Consider the following 27655-nt stretch of genomic DNA (forward strand, 5'->3'; position numbering starts at 1 on the left):
CATTATTTTTTATTCATTTGTAAAATTTTACTTATTATAATATGTGGTGTAAATATTTTTTTAACCAATAATCTTAATATATTAATATATAGATAATATGTATTTTCATCTCAACTAACTTTTAGAACACTAATAATTTTAGTTATATTTAAAAAATTAAGTTTAATTTGATTATTAACTACTTCACTAATTACTTAACTAGTGTTAAAAGTTAACTATAATTATTTATTAATTTTTATTGAGTTGACTTTTTATTTCTTTTTACTTTCTGTGCCAAAAAACAAATTTAACAAAATAATTATAATTTTTTATTATAAAATTTAATATTTTATCTATAATTTTAAATTTTTTCAAACGGAAAAATAATACATAAATCTTTTAATAACGATGTCTTTATATAAAAATAATATTGTAAACTATTATTAAATAATTTAATCAAATATATTATGTCAATTCAATTTATAACATGATTTTCATACAAAAGTATTATATTAAAATATTTAACTAAATAATATAATAGCCAACCAAGTAGAATTCAAATAACATAACATTTGACTTTTCCTTTTGCCTGTAGAAATTTATGTAGAATCTATGACCCAGGCTATTTTTTTTTATATTAGTTAAATATAGGTGTAATACATTATTATGGAAAAATTAGGTATTTTTTTATATGGTGTTTTATTCAAATCGAACGGTCCGATTTGTTTGATAAAAAAAATAAACTACAAATCAGAGGGTCCGATTTGCTTGAAGAATAAAATAAACACGAAATCGGAGGGTCCGATTTGCATTTTTTATTTTTTTTAATTTGTTAAAATGGAAATCGGACGGTCCGATTTCAACATTAAAATTTTTTTTATTTTCGAAATTACAAATCGGACCGTCCGTATTGTAATTTTAACTTTTTTATTTTTTTTCAAACTGAAAACGGAAGGTCCATTTTCTGCTATCATCATATATATATAAAACATCTCTCTTCACCACATTGTTGTATTACTGCATTCTCTTCTCCATATAAAAAATCAAAAGCGTATGACCCATTCTACACGGAAGACTAATAGGCCTGCATATAATAATTTACAAATTATATATATAATAAGTAGCCGGACAAGTGTATATAGATGTTGTGTCATGACAAACACCTTTCTTGTCTTAATTGATTGCAAGTGATCCAAAATTTGTTGATTCCGAATGGCTTCAACTTCCAGCATGCTTCTTGGCACATCACTATTTCCTCATACTACTCGATCATCACTTTCCATCACAACTGGTACCACTTTTTCCTTTTCTTTTTGTTTAGATAAAAAACTCAAGTGTATTTATATTTATTAAATAATAATTTAGTCAAACTTATTAAATTATTTAACAAATATTAATTTTATATTAATTCAACTACATGCGAGTCTTTGTTATATGTACAACATAAAATTGGGTTGGTTGTTTAGGTTCAGTTGCAACAGCAAGAACTTTATGGCACAAGAACAGAAAACTCCAATGCTTGCATTCTTACAAATTCATTCATGGAGGATGCACACCTGAAAACCCCAAGAGACGAATTGTTATATAATATCAAGTCTCATATATTACAATATTCATCATCTAATTGATATGATAAAATAAAGGTTAAATTAAACGTTGGTTTTACGTCTTCAGTAAAATTGTAAATTGGTCTCTACACTTTAAAAGTTTATAAATAAATTCCTAAAGAGAATTAAAATTTGTAATTTAGTCCTTGCCGGTCAAAAAGTGTTGATTTAACAGAATATTCTTAAAATATACTGAGAATATTCTGTTAAAACAGAAAATATGTTAAAAATATTCTGTTAAATCAAATATGAAAGAGAGAACAATAAATAAAAAGTTAGAGATCACACTTTACTTCCTTAATTTTTTTAACAATTAAAAGAATCTATTCTATTATGTTTAGTGTCCACTCCCAAATTGTTCCAAGAGAGGATAGATGATTGCAAAATTCTTTGAATTCTATTGGGACTTAGTTAGTGGTGATGTACTCCATGCTATCAAAAATTTCTTTAACGAAGAGAATTCTCAAGGTTTTAACTATACTCATGTCAGACTCATTCTAAAGTTCAAAATGGACATAGGTTAGGCCAATTAGTTTATCTACTGTCTTTTAAAAATTATATTTAAAATTATAGTTCATATAGATTATAAGGCTGTATGAAATTAATTAGCCCAAATCAAAGTGTATTTTTGAAGGGCCAACTAATTTTAAATAATATTATAATAGCTTATAAAGGTATGCATCTTTTGAAAAATAAGAAGACAAGCCTTCAAATAAAAATGGATATGAAATTAGATATGAGTAAGATATTTAATAGGTGGACTGTCAATTTTTGTGATTTATCACGGAGAAACTTGGCTTTCAGACTAAGTGGATAAGTTGAATTGGTGAATTAGTCGCATCAGTTTCTTTTTTTATGGTTGTGGAAGATTAACTCTATGATTTTTTTTCAAACCATCTAGAGGTTTTAGTCAAGGAGACTCTCTATTCCTATATCTCTTCTTATTTTGTGCGAAAGAACTCTTTCTTACTACATAAGGTTGAATAAAACAGACTAATTCAAAAAATTTAGGTAAATAAGAGGTGTCCTACTATCAATCAACTATTCTTTGCCGACAAATAAATTACTTTTCGAAAGGCTTTTGAGAAAAATTAGGGTTAAGTATGATTTTGGTCACTAAGCTATATGCCGAAATTTTTTTTGTCTCCAATCTTTTTTTGCATACAAAATCGTCCGTAGGGTTTAACTTAATTTTAAAATTGTCCTCACCTTAGCTAGGAACCAAAATCGTACGGAGGTAGCGGCGAAAACAAAGGCAGAGGTAGCCACTACAACAGGCACGGGAAATTGCGGTGGTTTTTTTAGGGATTTGCGACGGTTTTTAACCGCCGCGAACCAAAATTCCAGCGGTTCCAGAAGCGTCGCCTATTAGGGGGTGGAGATTTAATTTTGCGACGGTTTTGGAAAACCGCTGGCACAACCACAGCAAAACCCAGGATTAGCGTCGTTTGATTTAGTGGCGGTTTTAAACCGCCGCTATTTCGGTGATTGGATTTTAAAAAAATTACAGCGGTTACAAAATCGCCACAAAATTATGGGTGTTTTTTTTTTAAAAATTGAGACGGTTCAAAATCGCCACAATTTCATAAACAAGTTTTAAAAAAAAAACCGATTAATTACATTAATTTATACCATTTTCTTTTACTATAACCTGTTTTCTTTACATCATATTTATTAAACTTGAGATATTAATATAAAAAACACTAAATAAACAATATTAAACTCATAGATAAATTCAAAATGTTAACTAAAAAAATTCTTATTTGTAAAATAAAAAAACATGATACTCGAGCACTACTTGTGCGCACACATATATATATATATATATATATATATATATATATATATATATATATATATATATATATATATATATATATATATATATATATATTGAAGTCCCTTTAAAAGTCATTACTGACAAATATAAACCATGGGACATATTTCATTTGGATCATTGTGTAAGTCTTTGCGTCTTATTTTGGTCATTGTTGAGAGTTTTCATGTGAAGGGGTGGAGCATACTGTGTTGTTCCATTCTCTTCAAAATCCTGGCAGTATGAGAGAAAGTGCCAGAAGAGATCGCTGACCTCCACTTAATTCAGACAATGACTATTTTTAAACACCTCCAAATGCAACCCGAATCTCAAGACCATAAAAAGAAACTGCATCCTTCTGGAGGTTCTAACTTAGCTATTGTACCCGGTAGTACTGTAGAAAATATGGATCCAAAATTACTGGAAGAAAAAAAGACATTGCCAAATTGAAAAGCATGTAAAATAGTAACCTTTCCAAACTGCACTCTCACATGGTCACACTGCCTTCCAGCAACAACAACAGCAACCAAAGATCAACTTCAAGTCACAGGACAAAATTTTTTTCTGATGTGAAAGGTCAGACTAGGCTGCAACCACAGAGCATACTAAGAATAAATCCCACCGAACCGAAGCTCTGATACCACTTGTTGGGAATAAGACACCATTTCTCCTTGAGAAAACACCTTTGACAGAGAAATAAAATAGACACAATCACAACACAAGAATTTAACGTGGAAACTTCAAGAAACTGGAGAAAAAACCACAGCCGTTGTCAAATGACAACCAGATATTATCACTATGTGAAAATTGTTACAACACATAGACTTCTTTCTCTCTAACACCGACACCCCAGTACACCCACACTCTCTCAAAGCAAATATTTAACTACACCTCACAACACTCTCTAATCAAAGAGTATAGAGGAAAAGAAAAGTCAGATACAAGCTTTAAGTGTTTCCGACTGGTGCCAAAAATTATGGAGAACTTAGCCTCATATTTATAGCCTAGGCCACCCACTCCATTTGCTATCCTAAGCAATGTGGGACTAATTCAACCAAATCCTAACACTTGTGTGCCAAAACGGACAATATCGTGCTAGCGGGTGGTTTGGACTATTACAAGGGTGGTGGCGCTAGGGTAGCGCGAAAAGAGAAGAAGAAGAATAGGGTGGCGGCGCTGTGATGGCGGATCGGCCAGGGGGAAGTGAACAGAGGAGAAGAGAAAAGAGGAGAGGAAGAAGAAAAGAGAAAGGAGGGTAGTTCGGGTGGCTTGCCGGCGGCATGGACGGAGGTGGTGACCGGGACTGGTTGGTGGAACTAGGTTCGGACAGGGAAAAACGTTTCAGTGGGTGAGAGTGGTTGGCGGTGAAAAGGGTAGAGAAAGGCGCTTTTGCTTCTATTATGTTGTTGATTCTAATTCTATTTTTCTTCTGCTTCTATTATGTTGTTAATTTTTTGTTATGATTCTTTTATATTGTTGCTTCTGGTTGTTTCTGTTTTTGGTTGATTACATTGTTTTATTGTTGTTGTTGTTGTTCTGCTTTTGCTTCTATTTCTGCTTGATTACATTGTTTTATTATTTCATTATATAGATTTGTTGATTCATTATCTATTTTTTTAATATTTATTACATTGTTTCATTGTTGTTGTTTCTGATTTTGGTTCTGGTTTTAGTTTTGGTTCTAGTTCTGTTTCTGCTTGATTTTGGAGAAGAAGGTGAAAGGATATTTTAGTCCGAATGACAGTTTTAAAACTAAGTTAAATCTTAGGCATGATTTTGTAAGCAAAAAAAGATTAAAAACAAAAAAAATTTAGCCTCTACTTTAGTGACCAAAATCATACTTAACCCTAATTAATGCTTTTCAATAAAACTTTTAATTTCTATTGTATCTCTATTGATATTAAAGATTTCTGGCCTTACAATTATTTTCTACTTAATATGTTAGTAATTGTGCCTCTCTTGATACTTCATGACTCCATATGATTATATAGTATTTTTCAAGTTCACATTATAAATGTACTTATTCTTGATTGAAAAGCTAGTTTCATGCAATGAATTTTTGGAATTTTGTCTTTAGATGTTTTTCCATTTATGCATATGTGTGATGGAAGTTTTCCTATCCAAAATAATTATAAGACATTAACATACATCCAAATATTTTCCAAATATTTTACTAATAAGTTTATATATATAAAAATATATATATAATCAACCTAAATAACTATATATCTACGAAATTATTTATTGAACCAAGATATGTAGCAGAAAAGTTTGCACTATTTATTATATGAATAATTCATCTGCATCTTCATCTCACGAGAAGTATAAGGATGTTCTCCACACAAAGAAGCTGAACAAATAAAATAAAATGAAATATGTGAATTATTAGCAATAACATAACTTATATTCACAAGCATTCATAACTTTGGTCAACATTGACTTTTTAATGGCATCATAGTTCCCTTTTGGATAGTATCATCAATCATATAATAAAGTAATTGATTGAGTTGTTACATAAAAAGATCTTACTATCTTGTAAATATTAATGTATTAAAAATACAGGGTGAACTTATCATATAAATTCCATTATGAAATATTTCGGATTCACCTAGAAAACTAATTTCTCATATCATTTTATAGTGTAAAGAAGTAATTGCATACCTTAAAGATAAACATATAAAAGGATTGGAAAGCATCTTTGCTCTTTAAATCTACAGAATTAGCACGGTACCAAAAGATCAAAGCCATGATGCCATGTGCTATCACCTAACAAATTGAATGATACAATACCATCAAAACTTTGTTATAATAATGAAATAATCCTACTTTCACTTGATATTAGTAAACTTGATTATACGGAGCTACATATAAAGTACATACGTCTACATGGAAAAAAAAACTGGTTATTAAATTAGTGTCTTAAACTCCTTATTTTATGTTAAATGAGAGGTTAAATACGATTTTAATTCTTAAAGTATAAGTTAAATTTTTTTTTGTTTTTAATTTTTTTATACAAAATCGTCCATCAAATTTAAAATTATGTTTTAAATTTGTTTTTTATTTAAATTTTAAAATTTTGGATCAAATTATTTATAACAAAAAAATATAAAATAAAATAAAAAAGAATAAAATAAAAAAAAGAGAGTATTTCTACTCTTGCAAAGAAAAAAGGAAAAAAAAAAGGGAGAAGAAAAGAAGAAGAATATCCACAATCTACTTCTACCTCTATTTTTACTGTTTAAATTTTTAAACCAAATTAAATTTTAGAGACGATTTTAAAATTAAGTTAAATTTTAGAGATCATTTTATATAAAAAAAAGGGTGAGGACGAAAATAATTTTCGACCTATATTTTAAAGACTAAAATCGTACTTAATCCTTGAATAAATTGATGAAAAATTGAAAGGTGGTCTAAATTATTTCAAATCAATATTCTGATACTATCTTTCAAATTGAAAAGGTCTATAATTCTAAATGCTGCGGTTATTATGAAAATAGAGACGCTATCATATTTCGGATACATAGGATAGAATTGCATAAAATGCGCATCCTGATTACGTAGTACCCGAAATAAGTAATGGGTGCGTTGTTGGTGCAACCGCGACATGGAGCAACGCACCCATTAATTAAGCAATTAAGCAAATATGGTTCAATGAAAAAGTTACATACGATCAGAGAATAGAGAAGTGTTAGGGAATAGCAGAATTTATGATATATAACCATTAATTAACTATTATAAATGTATTTAATGATGAGAGATGATATCTAATAATACAAGATTATTCATTTTATTTTTGATATTAAGTGCTAGCTAAATTTTAATAAAATTATTGGTCTTTTAAATGTTTTCTAAAAAATATTAATAGGCTAAATACAACATAACATGTGACTAGGCCACTCAATTTTAAAGTTAGTTCATCTATCTCTTATTTTAAATATTTAATTAGTTGATATATTATAGTATTTTGAGTTGTGTAATTTCTTCTAGTTGAATTTAAATCGTCAGAAAATATAGTAAAATAGTAACATATTAGTTTACTTTATTTTAATTAATTATTTGTCATGTTAACATTTTTTAGTTCAATAATAATTAGTTGATATGATAACTTACTTAAATGAGATGTTTTAAAAGAGCAGAACATGATAAATTGATTAATTATATATGAAATAATTTTTAACCATAAATCTTTATGGTGTTAGGTTATTGTTAAATAATTGAATTATTTTTATAGGTAATTTTAACTAAATAATATATATTCTATTATACATAATAAATAATGAGAATTCACATTAAATAATTTAATTAGTTATGATTAAATTTAATTAAATTATATTCTTAACTAATTTATTATAAAGAAACTAATTAATTATGCGAGGCAATAAGTTTTAAATGGCTAACAAATGGTAATCAAACAGGCACTTCGATTGTTCTTGCCATGTCGGGTGATATTGGGTATCCTACTGTTTGACGTGCTACTACTGTATATCCGGGAGGCAGGATTTGGACATATAGAAGAGTTGAAAAATTTTATTTTCGACAATACTTTATAGAGCGATAAAAATAAAAAATTCGTACTTTTTATCCCCTTTGGGGCAAGGTTACTATCACACTTTAGAATGTGATATACCATCTTAGTTTGCACATGGCAGCTACACTAAAAAATTTTAGCAGTTTTACCGGCACTCAACATGACAGTAGATTGAGGACTTACACGGTAATAGGCCACCACCCCTGCAAGAGGACAGGAAATACGTTTTTGGACAAAGGATGACTTGGCTGACGCAGCTACCATCTGTCAGTATATCCAATGATACCTACTTATGTTGATTGGGAGTTTTTTGTTTACGGACAAAACGACCAACCTTGTCCCTCTCAAATGGTTGCCCTTCCTGGAGAACTTTGGTGCTTGTAGACGATTGTCTTGGGGCTCTACATTACTGTCGCACACATATCATTTGTTGTGCAACGCCACCTAGCATGATACAATAGACATTGCTGGTTGCCTACAAATAGTAAAATGCAATATTTTACCAGTAGTTCAGATTTTGTCGTAGTGTTGCACAAAGACTCCATGGACATTTTAGTCTATCCGACTCTAAAATCCTGTATTCAGAGTTTCTTCAAATGCTGTAATTCTTCACTACCATCAGTACAACATGTCTACTCCTAAATCTGTAGTCCACTCGAAATTCTACCCCATCATCTGTATTGTAATGTTTTCTGTTGTCAAGATTGAAAGGGTTCTCTAGTTACATTGCATCCAAATTAAGGGTGTGATAATTGCTTGAAACTTTTGATAATTGTGGAATGGCCAATAGAGGGAGGGGGGAAGAAGAAACCAAGCACTCCCACAAGCTGGAGTCTCCGACACATACTCTCCAAAGGACTCGCTCTCGTTGGACGACCCGATTTCGGCCACATAATCCAAATCAGATTCAAGTCTACGTCAATATTATCTCGAGAATCAACGCAGTGAATCGGCCTCGCCACTACCGAAACTGCTTTGAGTGTTGCAGAAGACAACCCAGAACCACCACCTATGTCATAAACCTCAGCATACCATTCCATATCATCAGACATTATACTGACGTGTTTATTGACTTCAACCCGAAACGTCATGTTAATGAAACCGCCACCAGACAACAGTGATAGGAATCTCTATATGCTACTATGCCAAATTCTTTTGAACCAATAGCCCCATGTTGCTCAAGATGACCCGCTTAAGTGCATCTAGCTAGAGAATCAACATGATAAGTGTGCAATATTACATTTGAATTGCACTCAAATATCACTCATTTTTCATCATTTCTAATAATCCAATTGGGATAAACTATCACACAAAAAAAAAATCTTATTACTGGTCATTTGTATGAGAAACAAGAAGAGGAGAAATTAATAAAATTAAGATGGATTTAGTGTGATAAATGGTTAAGCCAAGAAACTACTTATATAGAACTTTTTTTGTATGTACTTATCTAGGACACAAATTAAAAAAAAAACCTATATATTTATGCACGTATCTCGGATACAGTGGTTCGAATTTAATTTTGGCTATATTTAATTACAATACACCCAATTTATACACAAATGTATAGTTGTATCATATTTTGGGTGCACTTGATTTCTGTTTTTTTTTTTTTTCTTAATACATCTCGAATTCATAATTTTTAATTTGTGAATTTAACGTGTTTTTTGCCTCTATATCCAAGATATGTAACCTGTATGCATATTTGTAATTTTTTTACATTAAATGTATTTTTGCAAGTATTATATTTATTTAATTCAAGTAAAAAAATTCGAGTATACTAACAAGCAGTATTGAAATTTTATTATTTAATTGGCAAAATTAGGGGATTGACGAAGTCTTAAGCTAACATAAAGTAGTTTATCTATTTATAAGGTATTATAAAATAAAATATTTTTCTTGAAATTCCTACTTCAAGTAGTCACTAAATATAAAGAATAAAATACTGTTTTAGTTCTTAATATTTGAAACATTTTATTTTTATCTTAAATATTTTATTTTATTCCAAATATTTCATTTTGTCCCAAAATTAGTTCTCTAGTCAAAATATTTAAAAAAAAAAAACCTTTTTCTCCGTTTTTTTTTTTTTGTATATCAACAAAAATTGTAATTATATATAGTGTAGTAGTATGAAATTTATCTATATCTAGTATTCTAATTGAAAATAAAACATTAGCCTTTAAGGAGATAATTTTGAAATCATGAGAAAAAAAAATATGAAATTTTAAGGTTGATAGAAAGTGGATAAAAAAAAGAAAATGAAAGTTTACTTATTATCAACATTAACTAAACTTCTAGTTATTGGAATAAAATTACAATCTACGTTCCCAAAAAAAAAAAAAAAAAACAACAACAACAATAATAATAATAAACCTAAAAAAAATGAATATTAGAACTCCAGAATTATAAGTTAAGGAAGTGAATAGAACATTACCGTGAAAATTTTACTCCATAAGAAGGAAGATGTTGCTCCCATGATAATGGCAATTCCATAACCCATTTCAAGAAGTAAAACACATAACCAGAATACCTAAAGCAATATTAATAAAAAAGGAATTTAGAAATATGATAGTATGATATAGAGTTTAATTTTAATGCACTAATAGTATAAAAATATTTTATAGTCATTTAATTATATTCATTTATTAGATAACTATTCACGTGATCAATATTAAAAATAATTATTTTACTGATATCATATTACGTGATTAAATATACATATAAAATTATTTTTATGTTAAAATTTTATATCAAAATTAAATTCGTATAACATAATAATGAGATATTCCAAGAGATTAGAAATACCCGGTTTGGACCTAAGCGTATGGACAAATTTTGTAAACCTGCAGCTGTGTCTCCTTCAATGTCAGGTATGTCCTATTTTATCCCACAAATTATTATTTATTAGGAGACGAAATTAAAGCAAAAGACCTATAAATGTTAATATATAAGTTTCTTACCTTAAACAACATGATGACTAAATAGTAAAAGCTCATGACCACAATGGTAAAGACTATTGATCTTGGTCTTGGAAACATAGTTGTCTTCTCGAGAACATAGGTCTAGAATCAAGCATTACATTTGAACAAAAAAAAAAAAAAATCTTAGACTTCTTTGAACTCCAATTTGCTATATTGAAAATTGATTATACTATTGTTCACGGTGGAAACTCAGATGCAGTCGATTTTATGTGAAGTTGATAACTGAGAGCCGTTAGATAATTTGACTGATTTGACTAAATTTTCATCTAATGGCTCTCAACTATCAACTTCACGTGAAGTCGACTGCACCTAAGTTTTCAAGATCGTTCACTTAATTAAAAATCTCTCTAAAATGCTAGTTGCAAATAGTTTATTAGTAATTTGACTAGCACAAAGAAAAAATGTGATTTTTTTTTTTACAATGCACATGCAAAAAGTAATGGATACACCCTTATCACTAGTTATATGCCTCTAAAGAGAGCATAATTATGTAAAGTAATACCTTCATATGAAGAAATGGTGCAATGTTATTTGCTATTAGCATAGGTGGTACAGTTGACAATAGTGTAGGAATTGTAAATTTCTTCCATCTTAAAAGTGGCAACTGAAAACATAGTTATATCAATAATAATGTATTCGCCATAAAATTAGGTGAAAACTCAGGTGCAGTCAACTTTACATGAAGTTGATAGTTGAGAACTATTAGATAAAAATTTAGTCAAATCAATCTAATTATTTTACGATTTTTAACTATCAACTTCATGTGAAGTTGACTGCACCTGAATTTTCATTGTAAAATTAATATTACATATATGAGAACATTAAAAAGTAGTATATGTGAGGCGATACCTTTGAATCCTCATAACATAATTTTTATTTCGATCAATATAATGAACTTACATTAATTGAATAACCTGTCATTGCCACAAAATACATAACGAGACACCAAATCAATGGCTTTGATTTTGTTATCCACCCAAGTCCAAAACTCTGTAGAAAAAAAAAAGGCGAAAAACATATATAAAGGATAAGCTACATTTTCTATTTGTTAACTATAATTATCTTTAAATATCTCTTGTTTCTCATGTTAAAAAAAATGTTATATCTTTATTATTTTTATTAATATTTGATTAATTCAAAATATTAAAGATTACATTTTAAGCTCTAAAGATTAAATTTTAAAGTCTAATAGTATAAAAATAAAATATTAGTCTAAAATATTGACTAAAATTTGATTAAAAGGATTGGTCCGCTAATATTTCTCATCAAATTGGTTGCTTTATATGTCTTATAATTAGAGTGCAAATATTTTTGCCAAATCACTAAAACAAACGAAATTTCGATCCAAAACTATCGTAGTGAATGCTACCTGTTGCAGCTTGACAACTGAAATACACACTGCATTTTGCTAAAAAGCTAAAAAGTGTAGTTAAATAATATATAAAAGGTTGTAAATTTTATTTTATTAGATTTTGTTGAGTTTGGAAACAATAATTTTAATCTTTAGTGATGACAAATATACATATTTAATTGGACTAATAGTCTAAAGTTGGTTTGATAAATATTTTATTGGTACAGGCCCATAGTAGTATTGATGTTGACAAAAATGAGCCAAGCATTTTCAGGTGGTCTTGTGTGGATAGAGTTGGCAATTGGTAGGGTAGGATAGGGTTTGGACTCTACTCTAATTCTACTTAGAGGTTGAAAACTTTTTTAAAATTTTATCGCGAGTTGAGAATTTATCAACCCTAACCCTATATGTACCCTAAAGTTCTAAATCCTACCCTATTCGTAAAAACTAAAAAATTTTAAGTAAAATTCAACTATTTCAAATTTCATACCTATTAATAAAATAAAAAATAAAAAGTTAAGGTTAAATTAAAAAAAAACAACTTTAACTTTTGGAAGCATTATCCTTATACAAAAGAGTGTAATCCGCCAAAAATTGAAGACTAATGAGTGAGAATTAAAATCCGAATTTTTCATAGTTTTTAAATTATCTCTATCTCCTTCTTCGTGATGTTATATTGAACATTTTTCTTTAGGTGTTATCTTTTTTTGATTTCTTATGGTAAAAGATATTATGATGTGAGGTATTTAAAAAAGCCATATAAAAAAAAGTAAAGAGAGTAGAATGTGGAGAAAAAATTATTAAATATGTCAATTTCTTTTAATGTATTTGACTATTTTCTGTTTTGTGTTATTATTTTGAAGGATTTTTCTTACTAAGTTAGATGAGCACTTAGTGTTAAGAGTCTAGATTAAAGAGCATAACCAAAACAAGCTTGGTTAGAAGTTTGTGAATTCCTTGATAAGATTAGGAAGAATTATAAAAAATTGGTATTTGTAATCTTTGAAAAAGATAGTTAAAATTCAATCATAATTACACAAAGTGAATAAATTTGGTGGTGCAAGCTTCTCTACTCTACTCTTTTTATTTTATTCGTTATGAGACAACGTTATTTTGTTTTTTTACATAATTGTTAAACCAGACTTAAGTGTAATTTGCTTTTAAATTTATTTTGATGTCTAAGTTTAAAAACTAAAAAAATAGTTTAAATTCAACTCTCTTTTTTTAAGTCATTAAAAACCTTTAAATTTAAATGTGTTGAGTTAAGATTAATTATGTTATTACTGGGTTATTTGAATATAGTTAACATATTTTTTCTGTGTCTAATATAGTAATATGTATGTTAAGAGTGATAGGTATCAAACTCACACACAAGGCGAATGTCCAAGAGATCACAATGAATGGAGGTGATATTAGAGTGATCCGGATTGTATTTTGACTGAAGGGAAAGAAAAGATTTGGAGAAATTCATGGTATCAATTATGAGAAAGGAAATTGACCAAATTCTAGCCTCACACTTGACAAAAATAAAAGAGACAAGGACAATTAATGTGATGATCCTACAGTTGACCTAAGTAAAAATGAAAAAGACTTTGAATTACAAAGAAGAAAACGGAAAAACAACTAGAAAAGTTATATCATTTATTAATAAGATAGTAAAACGGGTCAAATTTGTCGAGTTAATCCCTCAAATCCATCAAAAGAATGTGTCAGGCTAGAATTTTAAACGTTAAATAAAAAGAAAATTTTTAGACTCTCGAATTTTAGTGGGACAAGACTGGCTGCCCGTTGGACCAAATCTTATTTTATTTTTTATTAAATAAAAGAGTAATTAATGTTATATAAATTAATAATTATATAATTTTTAAACATATTTTATTTATTTTTTTAATTATTAACTTTATTTATTTTATTTTACATTTTTATATACATCTTCAAATTATGTGACTTATTTCTTAAAATAAAAATAATTTTATTGACTAATATTATTTTGAATAATTTTATTGAAGTTAAAAATAAAAAATAATAAAAAAATTATATTGTAATTTGACTATTTTTTATTTGTATTTAATTTTTAAATTATTATTTTTCATTAATTTTAATTAATTATTTTTAAAAAAAAAGTTAAGCTAGTTAACTTGCCAACCCGCCAAAAGTGGGGCAGGCTAGCATTTTGAACCCACTTTATATAGCGAGATGGGTCAGCCCGCCCCATTATTTGTGGCGAGGGGAGGCGACGGGCTACCTGCTTTGCCACCCCATCAGTTAGGATGCGTTTGATTCTAAGAACATGACAAGACAAGACACTGGGAATAAAACACAAATGATAAGTCATAAAAATTAGCATTTTTGTATTTTGTTTAGTGTTAAACTAGAACAAATTATGAAAGTTTAATTTGCTTTTATTTTTTTCATACAAAAAATTTAGAAAGAAAAATATAATAATAAAAAATATAATTATAAAAAATTGATAACAATAATGAAAGAAAAAATGTAGAATAAATTAGATCTCTTGTTAGTGAGACTATATACTTTTTATTAGGAAGAACATAAAATACACTAATTTAGTATCTCTAAACATAATATTTTTATCTGTGTTTTTCATTTGTCAAATATAATTTTGTGTATCTTAATTCCTACTTCAATGTCTCATACTTAAAAACAAACACAGCCTAGAGACAATATTTCTCTTCATATTCAAGTTTATATTGCAGACGAAATTTTCATTCTAAGAGTTCTAGAAATTCTGTAAATATCATTGAGTCTAGTCTTAGGATTATTCAGTTTTCTTCTTTCTTATTCCTATAAAAAAAAAAAAAGTCATAGTATTAAGAGAGAAATCAACAAAAGTCATAAGAAAAAAAAAAAGTAAGCGATTAAGAAGAAAAGTCATAAAATAAATTTTATTGTATCTTTGTGTCTTGATGCATGTAAAGTGCATTGGTTTACAGCTCATTCTTGACGTTAGTACTCAGGTTTGAGTTTTGCCCTGGCATTTATGACTCGGGATTTAAGTCAATTTGGCATTTTTGAAGCTTGGTTTTAAGCTTCATTATTTGTTTTGGTGTTGAAATTAGTTTTGATTCTTTTATTTTATTTTTGAGTTAATAATTGTAATTAATTGATGATTACAGTAAAATTTAAATATTGTTATAGTGGAGACTGAATATAAATTTTATTACCTTTAGATATTGAACTAAGATATATGACTATGGAAATCTTTATTCCTTTCTTTAATTTGTTCATTAAAAGAATAGACATCAATCATACTGCATTTATTTATAATTGTTTGGATGTGCATAATTATTTTAATTTACCTAATTGATCTTTTATTAACTGTTAATTGTACTATTTGTTATAACTGTTCTTTATGTGTGATTTTTTAATTGTTTGTTTGATTGCTTGTATTTGTGACTTGTTGGTTCGAATTATGGTGGAGTGTAGTAGCTTGTAAGTGAATTAATTATATGTTAGATTGGAGGCCGTAATTTAATTATATGTTGGGACGAAGGTCGTGATTAGATAAATTATATGTCTCCATAAGTTTGGTGAAAATTGATTTGTATTTTGACTTGTGGTGGTGTGATTTGATGATTTTTGGTTTTGAACGAATAATCACGTGACTTGAAAATAGAGATTGAGGTTTGGTGAATGAATGAGTAAAGAATTGGATGGAATTAAGAATTTAAATAAATTGAATTAAAGAAAGAATTTATAAGACTAGCAATGATCATTGCTAATAAAAGGATTTTGATTACATACATATATTCTTCTATAACAATTTTTAAACTCTTCTAGTGAAATCGTGTAGTTAGGTTCTTACCTCCTACAACCGTATCTTTTCAGGAAATAGACGAGAAAGTCAACAAAGATTTTGTTGAATTTTCAGTTGTACTGTATCTATTTATAATATCTTAGTTATTATTTTCTCTCGCCATTATTGTTATATTTTTATAAAAAGAATAGGAGTCGTGATTGTATTGATATGTACCTATGTAATATTTGTAAGTTAGTTGTATAAAAAATCTTTGTATCTATATATGTGCATGTGAAGTATCGTGATTGATTTGTATGTAGGTGTGTATAAATGAAAAAGGTATTTTTGGTTTTCAAAGAAAAATTTGATACGATTTCGAATTAAAGTTCCTATTTTATTATTAAATATGTGGAAGTCGTCATAATCTCCTCATTATCAGAGTGACGCAGACAAAAATGTGACATTTTAGTACTAAGAATGTTACATTTGAAGTCCAAAATTGAAACAAAAAATGAAGAGACAAAAGACAACATGTTCGAAGATGATCAGATTCAACTCTTTGTAAAGAGATTGAGAATATTTATGAAATAAAGACAAAAAAATCTGGTTAATTTAGAAAAGATAAAATAATTGAACCAAGTAATCTATCATTACTGTAAAAAAAAAACTAGAACACTTTAAAGTAAAGTATCCACTTGTGAAAAAGTACAAGAAAACAAGAGAAAAGAAGAAAATATTAATGGTATCATGAAAAGATTTCGAAAATAAATCTAAAAAAGATGAAGAGGAAAAATAAATTTGTCTGATGGCAAATGACAAACAACCTGTTGAGGAGGTAAACAATTTTGTTCTTACCATTAATGAACTCTATGAAATTATTGATGATGATTGAAAATTTTAGCAAGCTTCTTTCTAAATATATAATCAACACAAGAAAGAAAATGAAGCCTTTAAAGGTGAATTTTTTCTCTCTGCAAAAGACTAGGAAAAAAAGTTATGAAGTAAATTTCATTTGTATTTTGTGTTTTTGCATAAAGAATTCTGGTTTAGAATTTATTCTTAGTATTAGAATTCATGTTTGTGTAATTGTGTTATATCTTGACGTGTGTGATTGAGGATTTGCAAAAATGTTTGATAACTAAAGAAAATCAGTCAAAAACAACTATAACTTGTTTTATTTAATATTTATTAATTATTGCAATAATTAATAAATATTAAATAAGATAAATTCTGACTTTTTTTTGTCTCCCTAGTATTACCCGTTGCCATTATAAAAGCTTGGGTTTTAAGCTTCATTTATTTTGGAGTTAGAACTAATTTTATTTCTTTAATTTTGTTTGTCTTTGAATTGAAGATTGTCATCAGTTAATGATTATAATTCAATTCTATTAACGTTGTGATAAAATTAGATGTAAATTTCATTACACATAGAGATTAAATTTAAATACATGACTGTATCAATTTTTATTCTCTTCTTTGACCAGTACAATTTGGTATGAGATAAAATAATTTTTTTTACATAATCTATTTTATTGCGGTTATAACAAATAAAGGTGAAATTCTTAACCATCCTAATTCATTCCGAAAATTAGTTTTAAAAAAATATTTTAATGCATGAATATTAATAAATTTTCTCATTTAAATTTTCTAAAAGCCATATAATTTAAAAATGTAGGATTTGTAATAAATTGAAAAAAGATTGATATATGATTGATTTTTATTTATTCCCACTTTAGAGAAATTGAACACAATTAAAAGTTTGTTTGAATGTTATTAAATTGATAGAATTTTTTTTTTATTTTTTAACGTGTTTAGCATAATTTTAATAGTAAAAATAAAAATATTAAATAAATAAAAATATCCTTTCTAAAAAGTTACAATTTACATTTTTAAAAATTTTTTTACTAAAAATATATATTTTTAACATTATAAATAAATAAAAAATATTTTTATACTATCGTACTTAAGTATAATTATTCGATAAAAAGATATTTGTACATAAAATATTTAAATATAAAAATATTTTTATTTTTCTAAAAGATTTTTTAAAAAAATCAATTAAAAAAAAGATTTTTTCGTAAACATTCACCTAATCAAACCCTAAATTTATTTAGCCATGAAGTGTACAAGTTAGTAATTAAAATAAAAAATTGAGGAGTTAATAAATAACATAAAGTTGAACGCTTTTATAAAATAAATTTGAAAGAGAGTGAATAATACTACTTTAATAGAGCTGTAACTAACAAATAAATTGTCAAGGAATTAAAAAAAGAAACGAAAATTATATTAAGTTATTAACACATGGTAATGAAATTGAAATTTAATTTAGAAGACATGAGAGGCATTGAGATGCTGGGGTAAAAGTAATAAATCAATTATAGCGTACCATAAATAAACATGATATAGAGATAATGACTCCAGTTTTGTAAGAAATTTTTCCAGATACCAAAGGACGATATGGCTTGTTAATCTACAAATAATAATAATAAAACAATTAGTATAGAAAAGTAAGACATATACCATAAACAAAGTAATAAACTAAAATGTGTATGTAAAATTAGTGTGAGACATATATATTCACTTATGTGTGTTTACAAGTTTCCGTAATGATTAATAATGTGAAATGTTAATTTACAATAAATATGATACTTAACATATTTAATTAGATGTGAATTAAATATATTTATGAAAATTCATCAATTTAGATTTTATGTTATATTGGGATTATATTATATATAGTAATAAAAAAAAGGAACTAAATTGATAGAAATTTTTATAAACATATCCAGTCAGTATTTAATTAGACATTTCAATATGTATGCTGTTAGTTAATATTTTGAATTGTTAATGGTTAATGAAAATTTTTGATAGAGTGATAAAAATTACAGACAAATATAATTAATTGGTCATTTTTAAAAGACTAATCTTTCATAAATTAATTTAATTATTAACTTTTAATTTATTTTTTACTAAAAGAATTATCTATGAATACATAAATGGTATTACAATATAGTCACACAAAAAAATGGTATTATTGCAATATATAATACATTAGAAATAAAAAATTTTAATTAAAATAAATAAAATGAAAATTTTTCAATTTGGAAAAATCAGAAAGATAGAATTTCGAAAAGTTAAAAAATTTTTAACCATATTATATATATATATATATAAATATAAATATAAATTAACCATCAAATTAGTTAAAACTTAAAACTATGAATAATAAAACTCATGAACGACTCGAAAACTCTTATAATAAAACAGGCGCTCACAACACACATACATTTTTAATAGCACACATTCGTGATGAATAATGAAAAAATATAGGATACCAATATATTATCTGTCAATTTATTGTCAACAATAATTAATTATTATATTTTAAATATACATATAAGAAGATAAATATATATATAAAGACACTTTTATTAGATATAGTCATAAAAAAGATATTTTTATTTGACACATTCACAAAGATATTTTTATTAAACACAGTCGTAAACAAAAGTTGACATTTTTATTTGACACATCGACAAAGATACTTCCATTAAACACATTCATAAATAAAAGTTGGCAGAAATTGACAAAAATGTTATTGATAATGTAGCGGAATTGATGAATAATTCATTGATGTACAAAAGATTTCTATTAAAACAACCTTTGTGAAATTACAAAATCTAAAATTTCACAATGCCAAGAAGTTCATACCTTGTCTATTTCAATATCAACTAGTTGATTTATGCCAACTGTATACCAATGCATGAACATGATAGGTATGATAAACTGAGAAACAAAACAAAAAAGGTTTATAAAACACTTCTAAAGTTATAATTAATAATCATATCTTCTAAGAGAAAACATACCTTTCATCTTCTAGGATCATCGAAAAGAAAGAAAGAAAATCAGGAAATATTACAAAGTAATACATACATACCATTACTTTGGGCTTTTTTTCATCATCCTATCAAGGTACTTTTATCGTATAAGTAATCTCTTGACCACTAAAAATGGAAGAACACAGTTCTAAGGACAATATCTGTTTTGCTTATGTTTGTTTTTAATATTAAAAATGATAGTTAAGAAATGAAAAAAAAAAGCTTTTATACCATAAAAATAACATATACAAAAAAGATATATACAATAAATAGTATAAATATTATTTTTTTTTGAAAAATACCCTTCTCACCATTTGGCATTTGAAAGTCTGAAACATTTTAATTATTTTAATGAATTATTTTAAGTGATAAAATAGTAGTTGTTCCTTGTTCTAGAGCTCTAAGAGAGAAAGTAATCCAAATAATTCAAGATTTCTACTAGAGTGTGCAAACCCTAGAGGACTGGGTCGCTTTCAAAGAACGATACTAGCCGGAACACGCAAGTCAAGTAACTTTTAGGAGTCGATCACGGCAAAAAACTAGGAATGAAAGATCGCTCGACCGGTGCCACGGAAAATGCCAGAATCGTACCGCTTCCCAGGAACTGGAGTGCCTACGCGATAACGAAGACAGAAGGCACCAACGGGACTCCAAACGGACAACAAGTGCGAACGTGATAATGAAAGTCATCTCGTTCACTGAGAGAATTATAAAGGCCAAGCTACCGAAAGACTTTGACAAGCCGACCGACATAAAGTACAATGGGACGAAGGACCTACAGGAACATCTCACGGCCTTTGAAGCCAGGATGAACTTAAAAAGAGACCCGATGTGGTTCAATGTAGGACCTTCGCAGTAATCGTAGCTAGCCCCGCAATTAAGTGGTTCAATGCTCTCCCCAACGGCTCGATAGCCAGTTTTGATGACATCTCCAAAAAATTCATGGCGCAGTTCACTACCCTAAACCAAAGCAAAGCACCCAATCAGTCTGCTTGGAATCACACAAAGGCAAGACGAACTCACAAGAAAATACCTCGACAAGTTCAACGACGGGTGCCTGACAGTCGACGGGCTCACAGACTCCGTGGCCAGGCTTGGCCTAACCAATGGCCTCATGAATAAAGAATTCCGAAAATACCTCACCACCAAACTAGTCTGGACTATGCACGAAATCCAAAACCTTGCTAAGGAATAAATAAACGACGAAGAGGTCAGCCAAGCCGCGACAGGCAATAAACGGCAACACGGAAATATGACACCTCAAAGTAACCTATCGTCCAGAGATACTTCGAAGGAGCACTACAAATCCACCACTACCAACCGGCCACCCAGAGTGGGAAAGTTCACAAACTACACCCCCTACCAGCCCCCATCACGGAGATCTATCACCAGATAGCTGAACGAGGCATTCTCCCGAAGGCGCGACAATTGAAGGAACGGACAGGCAGTAACAAAAACTTGTACTGTGATTATCACGGAGGATACGGAAACAAGACTCAAGATTGCTTTGATCTAAAAGACGCTCTCGAACAAGCCATCCGAGATGGAAAACTCCCTGAGTTCACCAAAATTATCTGAGAATCCAGGAAAACTAAAAGAGAAAGATCGCCAGAGTGGTAAGGACATAATCCCAGGATGGTGACACATGCGCACTAGGAAAGTCCGAGAATCGACCCCACCATAATAGTGAATGTGATCACAAGGAAAGATGCGTTGGAAAAATCCAAATCGGCTCTGAAAAAGGATTTTCGGGTGCTGGACGTGAAAGACGATACACGAACTTCTTCCCTCCTGGCAGCGATCACATTCTCCCTCGACGATTGCCAGAACGGCACTTCGGCGGGAAGATGCCCCCTTTGTCATCTCGTTAAGGGTCGAAACCGAATTAGTAAAACGAATACTGGTAGATATTGGAGCCAACTCCAACATTCTTTTTAGAGGAGCCTTCGACAAGTTAGGACTCCGAAACAAGAATCTACAAAGTCACCACAACGGATTAACCAGACTCAGAGATAACTTCCTCAAACCAGACGGCTCTATAGTGCTGCCAGTCACCATTGAAACCGGAGGCTAGAGGAAGATCGTACTCTCCGAGTTCGTGGTCCTAAAGGACTCCAAGGCCTAGAACATCATCCTTGAAAGGAAAATGATTAACGACCTATCCACCGTCATCTTCACCAAGTTCCTAATCATGAAGTTCCAAGCCGACAACAACATCATAGGAACAATACATGGTGACCAAGAAGTCACGGTAGATTGTGACAATACCAGCCTAGCCCTCCGAAAGCGATCATGGGATGTGGCGGGAATCTTCTTAACCGACCTTGACGCACGACCAAATGACCAGTTGAGACCAAAATCATAAGGAGACATGGAAAAGCTACAGATAGGGAAAACCAAATATGAATTCACATTCATCAACAAAAATCTTCCCTTCAGCCTAAAAGGAAAACTCATGGGAAACTCCTAAAGCAAAATAGGGACTTGTTCACATTCACCTTGGTCGACATGCCAAAATAGACCCAGAATTGATGTCCCATCAATTAGCTGTGCACACCAAGGCTAAATCAGTAGCCCAGAGGCGAAACTAAATGTTTGCTGACCGAGCAACCGAAGTCAGAAAGCAAGTCAAAAGGCTTGCTGGAAGCAGGCTTCATCCGGGACTCCCCTACATGACCTTGATGGCTAACATCGTGTTGGTCAAAAAGGCAAACGGTAAATGAAAAATGTACGTTGATTACACAGACTTGAACAAAGTCTATCTAAAGGACGCATTTTCCTTACCAAACTTCGACAAACTGGTAGACGCCGCATTGGGACACTAGTACCTCAGCTTCATGGATGCCTTATTCCGGGTACAACTAGATACCCATGCACCGACCAACTGAGGTAAAGACTGCATTCGTAATCCCGGAAAGCATGTACTGCTACATAGTCATGCCCTTCAGGCTAAAAAATACCAAGGCTACCTACCAAAGACTCATCACAAAGATCTTCAAAGACCTCTTAGGGACCGAATTGGAGGTCTATATTGACGACGTGCTAACCAAGACTCAAATAGGCGAGGAGCTCATTGACTACCTAAAACTCATACTACATACTCTGAGGAAGCACCGAATACACTTTAATTCGATGAAGTGCACTTTCGGGATGGAGGCCGGGAAGTTCTTGGGTTTCATGATCACACAACAAGGAGTAGAGGCGAACCCAAAAAAGTGTAAGGCTATCCTCGAGATGTCCAAAGGCTAACTAGACGCTTGCTGCCCTCTCACGTTTTCTCAGAGCCTGACCTAAAAGACCATCCCCTTCTTCAGACTCATGAAAAAGAGTATAAGCTTCAAATGGGAACTCGAGTGCTAGCAGAGCCTCCCATACTCTCAAAACACAGAACAGGAGAGACACTATACCTCAACTTATCCATCACAGAAGAAGCACTAGCAGCGGTGCTAATCTGGGAGGACAAGCATAAAACACAGAGTCTAGTGTACTTCATAAGTAAGGTTCTCCAAAACGAAGAGAAGCGATACTCTAAACTCGAAAAGCTCGCCTACGTGTTACTCACAGCATCTCGACGCCTTCGGCAGTACTTCCAGAGCCTCCCTATCGCGGTTTGAGCTGACAAGGATATCTGACAAGTACTGCAGAAGACAGACTTGGCAGGGTAAATACTCGCTTGGTTGGTTGAGCTGTCACAAGACGAGATCAAATTTGAGCCTAAAAACGCAATTAAGGCTCAGGCAAAAAAGAGTTATGCCAGGAAAGAGTTATGTCAGAGGCCACGATACGGAAGTAGTCGAGAGATTTAGTAAGCGAGTTATTTACGATAGAGTCAAAACTCTAGGTTTCACGAGAGAGATGCGCTTTCACGATGTCATCTTACTGGGAACCATATAGGTTCTCACCCCTTTCTTTTCCCTTTCCCCTATAAATGGAAGATCCAGACTTGATCATCACTACTGGAGTTATATTTAAAGAGGTACCAGAGGAGCACGTATTGTCGGACCCTACAGGAGATGCTCGAAACTAGTCCTGAGCTAATGGTTGCAGACTTGTGCCTCGACGGTAGAAAGAATGTACGATAGATGGTATTTGTTCCATAGATTTTGCTTTCCTTCACTTCTGTAGTGTTTTTTAGAGATAGAACTGGACATTTTCTTTTCTTTTAGTCTGGGTACGAGCTTAGGAGTTTTCTATATGAACCATGTATCTGGGAAGTTGTCAGTTATATGTATGTGTGTGTGTGTGTGTGTGTGTGTGTGTGTGTGTGTGTGTGTGTGTGTGTGTCAAATTTGTATGAACTAACCTGAGATGTATACATGTATGAGAGTTTTCTGTAATCTCATTACTAATTTAATTTTGTTGTTAGTTTGGTGTTTATTTTATATTGTATATCTCGGAAAATTGCTAATAGGTTTGTTAAGAAAGACATGATAAAAATAAGCTAACATACGCGATTCCGTTAGTACGAAAGGCTCATATGTAGTAAGTATTATCGAGTCTAGAGTATTATAGGGCTACTGGGAAGTAACACCTAACGACTGGCAGTGATCAGGACCTGCCGAAAATCGGGTCGTTACACTCCTCCGTCGCACCATACCTATATCCAAATAGGATTTTTCACTCTCAGTCCACTACCTAGAAATGCAAACTTACAAAAGATTCCTACCTATACCAAAGCCACAACCAAAACACTTAAAACTACACTAAACATGATATCCCTCATCAACATTTTTCCTACCATTAAATGCAGAACCATGCAGAAACACAGAAACAGGAGACACCAAGATACAGTAAATGCATAAAGGAAGAAAGACATTGTCCTGTGCTGGAAAACAGAAGTGAAGAAAGGAGGAAGAAACGAACGGTCCGAATGGCAGCAACAACAAAAAAGAGAGAGAGAAAACAGTGTGAAAAGAGGAAATGAGGGAGAAGGGAAGTGCGCGGTTACAGTAGGAAAAACAAAGAAAAACGAAAAGCAAAACCCCAAACATTTCAAATAGCGAAAGGCAAAAAAGAAAAAGCGCCAAACCTCTCTCTCCCATTAAACGGCATAATAACGCCTTGAGAATCACAACGGTTGAAGTCCCATCACCAAAAAAGCAATGGACGGACGACGACGTGACCAAGCATGCCAGACATCACGAAACCCTGACCCCACATGAAGACAAGAATTAACGTCTCATCTGCCAACACGAGGATCACGGACCCCGATGCCGCGAAGAAATAAGCTCACCCAACGACGAGACTAAGCAAGGATATACTCTCCTACTTTGGGGGCAAATGTTCCAGACCTGACCTCCGGGTCCCCAAACAGCCTCGCCACGACCTGAATCCTAGGGTCCAGACCCTAAATTGCAGCCCAAGCCGGCTAAGAGATTGCAAATCTCTAACTACTATTCAAATTTAAATTCTTGTCTTATCTTAGCCAACAAGATAAGATAATATAACAAGATGAATTATATATGGTGAGCTAGGGGCTCCCTCAGGTATGTTACGCATTCCAAAACCTTATTTATACCTCTCAGATCCATTTTGATTTGAGCGTCAGAATTTTTTTGCAGGTACCATCTCTCACCGCTCGAGAAGTCTAATCTCGTCGTGACTAAGGCTGGCAGGTCCTGATCCTCCCTTCAACCCATTCAAGCCCATTCTTAGCTTGTATAGAATTGGTTTGTTATTTAAATTGGTCTAATTTTTTAATAATTAATCGATTTAAAATAATAAAACACAAAAATATTTTTTTTCTAAAAAATATATTTTATAAATAAATATAATTTTTTTATATCTAACTCAATCTCAATTGGATTTTGGTTGAATTTTTAAATTTTTTTTATCTCAAATTCTATTAGTTTAACAATTGGTTGGATTTTTAAAACGTTATTATTTTATGATGAGTGTTAGGGGTCAGTAACTTTTGTGTTTTGTAACCATTAATTGGTCATCAATAGTATTTTTTATGGTTTGAGATTACATCTAAGTGGAAGATCACTCACTTTCTTTTTATGATTAAGTGCTGAGTACAAAACACAAAAATTACTGACCCCTAAACTTTCTCCTATTTTATAGCACCTCCTGCGGGGGATGAAAAGAAATGTCATGATATGAGAAAAAAATCGACAATGGCATATAAAAAAGTAATTTGAAAAAATTACAATTTGATAATAAGTTTGCAAAAGAGTGCGAATTAATAAAAAAGCCAATAAATTATTTCTGGATGCAAGATGACATTATTTATGCTATAGGAAGGGTGAAGTGATAAGATATTTTGCTGACTATTGTACACAAGATCCTAAATATAAATCTAATTTGTAAACAATTGGGCATATAGAAAGATGAAGCTCACCTTGAATAAGCCAATAAAAAATTTTGGAGATATATCTGATAAATTTTCCACTGCAAGGACCGATGTCGAAGATATGCTCATTATCTGACCGGACATAAACAAATTAAAATTATTTTTTGTTTCTGTCTTTTTTTTAGAGGAAGTTAGGAGTACAGTGTCTATTAATTTCGGCTAATTATAACTCACAGATTCATGGATTTTGCCCAATCTAATAATTAGAAATTTACAGGGTTGGTTGACTTTCAAAAATCATCGATCCATAATTATCTGAATTGATTGGTTTTAAACACAAAACTCACCCAACTCTTTATATTTATTAATGTTTTTTATATTTATAAATATTTTCATCAATTTATGAAAACTTTTAAATGTATAAAAAAAAATTACCATAATTTATTTTATCATACTAATTAGATCATGAAATTTATTTAATTATATGAAACTTGATAGATAATTTCCTTAAATATATATGTATATTTTTAAAAAGATTATTAGACTCATAAGTGCATGAGTCATTCAACCCACTCATTAAATTGTGAACTATGTTATGTATACACTAAAATTAGTCATTAAAATCAGTCATCAATGTAAAATATATGTTGAAATATAAATACACGTTAAAAATAAATTAAATCATACATATATTCATACACAAATACATTGGTGACGTACGAATAAAATTTTTGTTAAATAAATATATTGATTTAAAAAATCTTTTGAACGATTCCAACCTAACCACTAATATTAACAAGTGTGTAGTAGCATTTAAGGTTGATTGTGAACTAACCACAGTAATTAAATAATAAGATCCACTAAACTTTTGGAGAGTGTGCATGATATCTTTGGTAGAGTTCCAAATGGTTTGTGTATGAGACGGTTCAGAAGTTGCTTTTACAAAAGAATTTCGTGGCTTGGATCCTCCATGAATGAATTTGTAAGAATGGTTCCAGTTATGCTCCAAGGATTGGAGTTTTCTGTTCTTGTGCCATAAAGCTTTTGTTGCAATTGAACCTAAACAACCAACCCAATTTTATATTATATATGTACGTAATAAAACTCAAGTGTAATTATTTTTATATAAAATTGATAGTTGATAACGAAGAAAAAGTGGTACCAGTTGTGATGGAAAGAGATGATGGAGTAGGATGAGGAAATGATGATGAACCAAGAACAAGCTTGGAAGTGGAAGCCATTCGGAATCAACAAATTTTGGATCACAATCAATTAAGACATGAAAGCTGTGTGTTCTTGACAAGATCTTCACTTGTCCTGTTTATTAAGAAGGGGATATATATAGCTACTTATATAAATTTTTCAATTATGTGCAAAGCATAACAATGAAAGTACCATTTAGTTACATTATATATATATATATATATATATATATATATATATATATATATATATATATATATTAT

At 30.3% G+C, this 27655-nt stretch overlaps 1 protein-coding gene across 1 annotated transcript; it reads right to left on the reverse strand.

Moving 5' to 3' along the window:
- Nucleotides 1-5477: 5477 nt before the first annotated feature.
- Nucleotides 5478-27530, reverse strand: LOC112790178 (naringenin 8-dimethylallyltransferase 2, chloroplastic). Its single transcript, XM_029295344.2, has 12 exons — nt 27352-27530; nt 27025-27248; nt 26238-26321; nt 19728-19802; nt 18403-18486; nt 11809-11898; nt 11411-11512; nt 10888-10989; nt 10733-10804; nt 10362-10457; nt 6064-6168; nt 5478-5752 (listed from the first exon to the last, which is right to left on the reverse strand). The coding sequence occupies exons 1-12, from the start codon at nt 27428-27430 to the stop codon at nt 5711-5713; spliced, it is 1155 nt and encodes a 384-aa protein (XP_029151177.1). The 5' UTR covers nt 27431-27530; the 3' UTR covers nt 5478-5710.
- Nucleotides 27531-27655: the final 125 nt, after the last annotated feature.

This window comes from Arachis hypogaea, chromosome 1 (assembly GCF_003086295.3).
Source record: "Arachis hypogaea cultivar Tifrunner chromosome 1, arahy.Tifrunner.gnm2.J5K5, whole genome shotgun sequence".
Taxonomy (NCBI): Eukaryota; Viridiplantae; Streptophyta; class Magnoliopsida; order Fabales; family Fabaceae; genus Arachis; species Arachis hypogaea.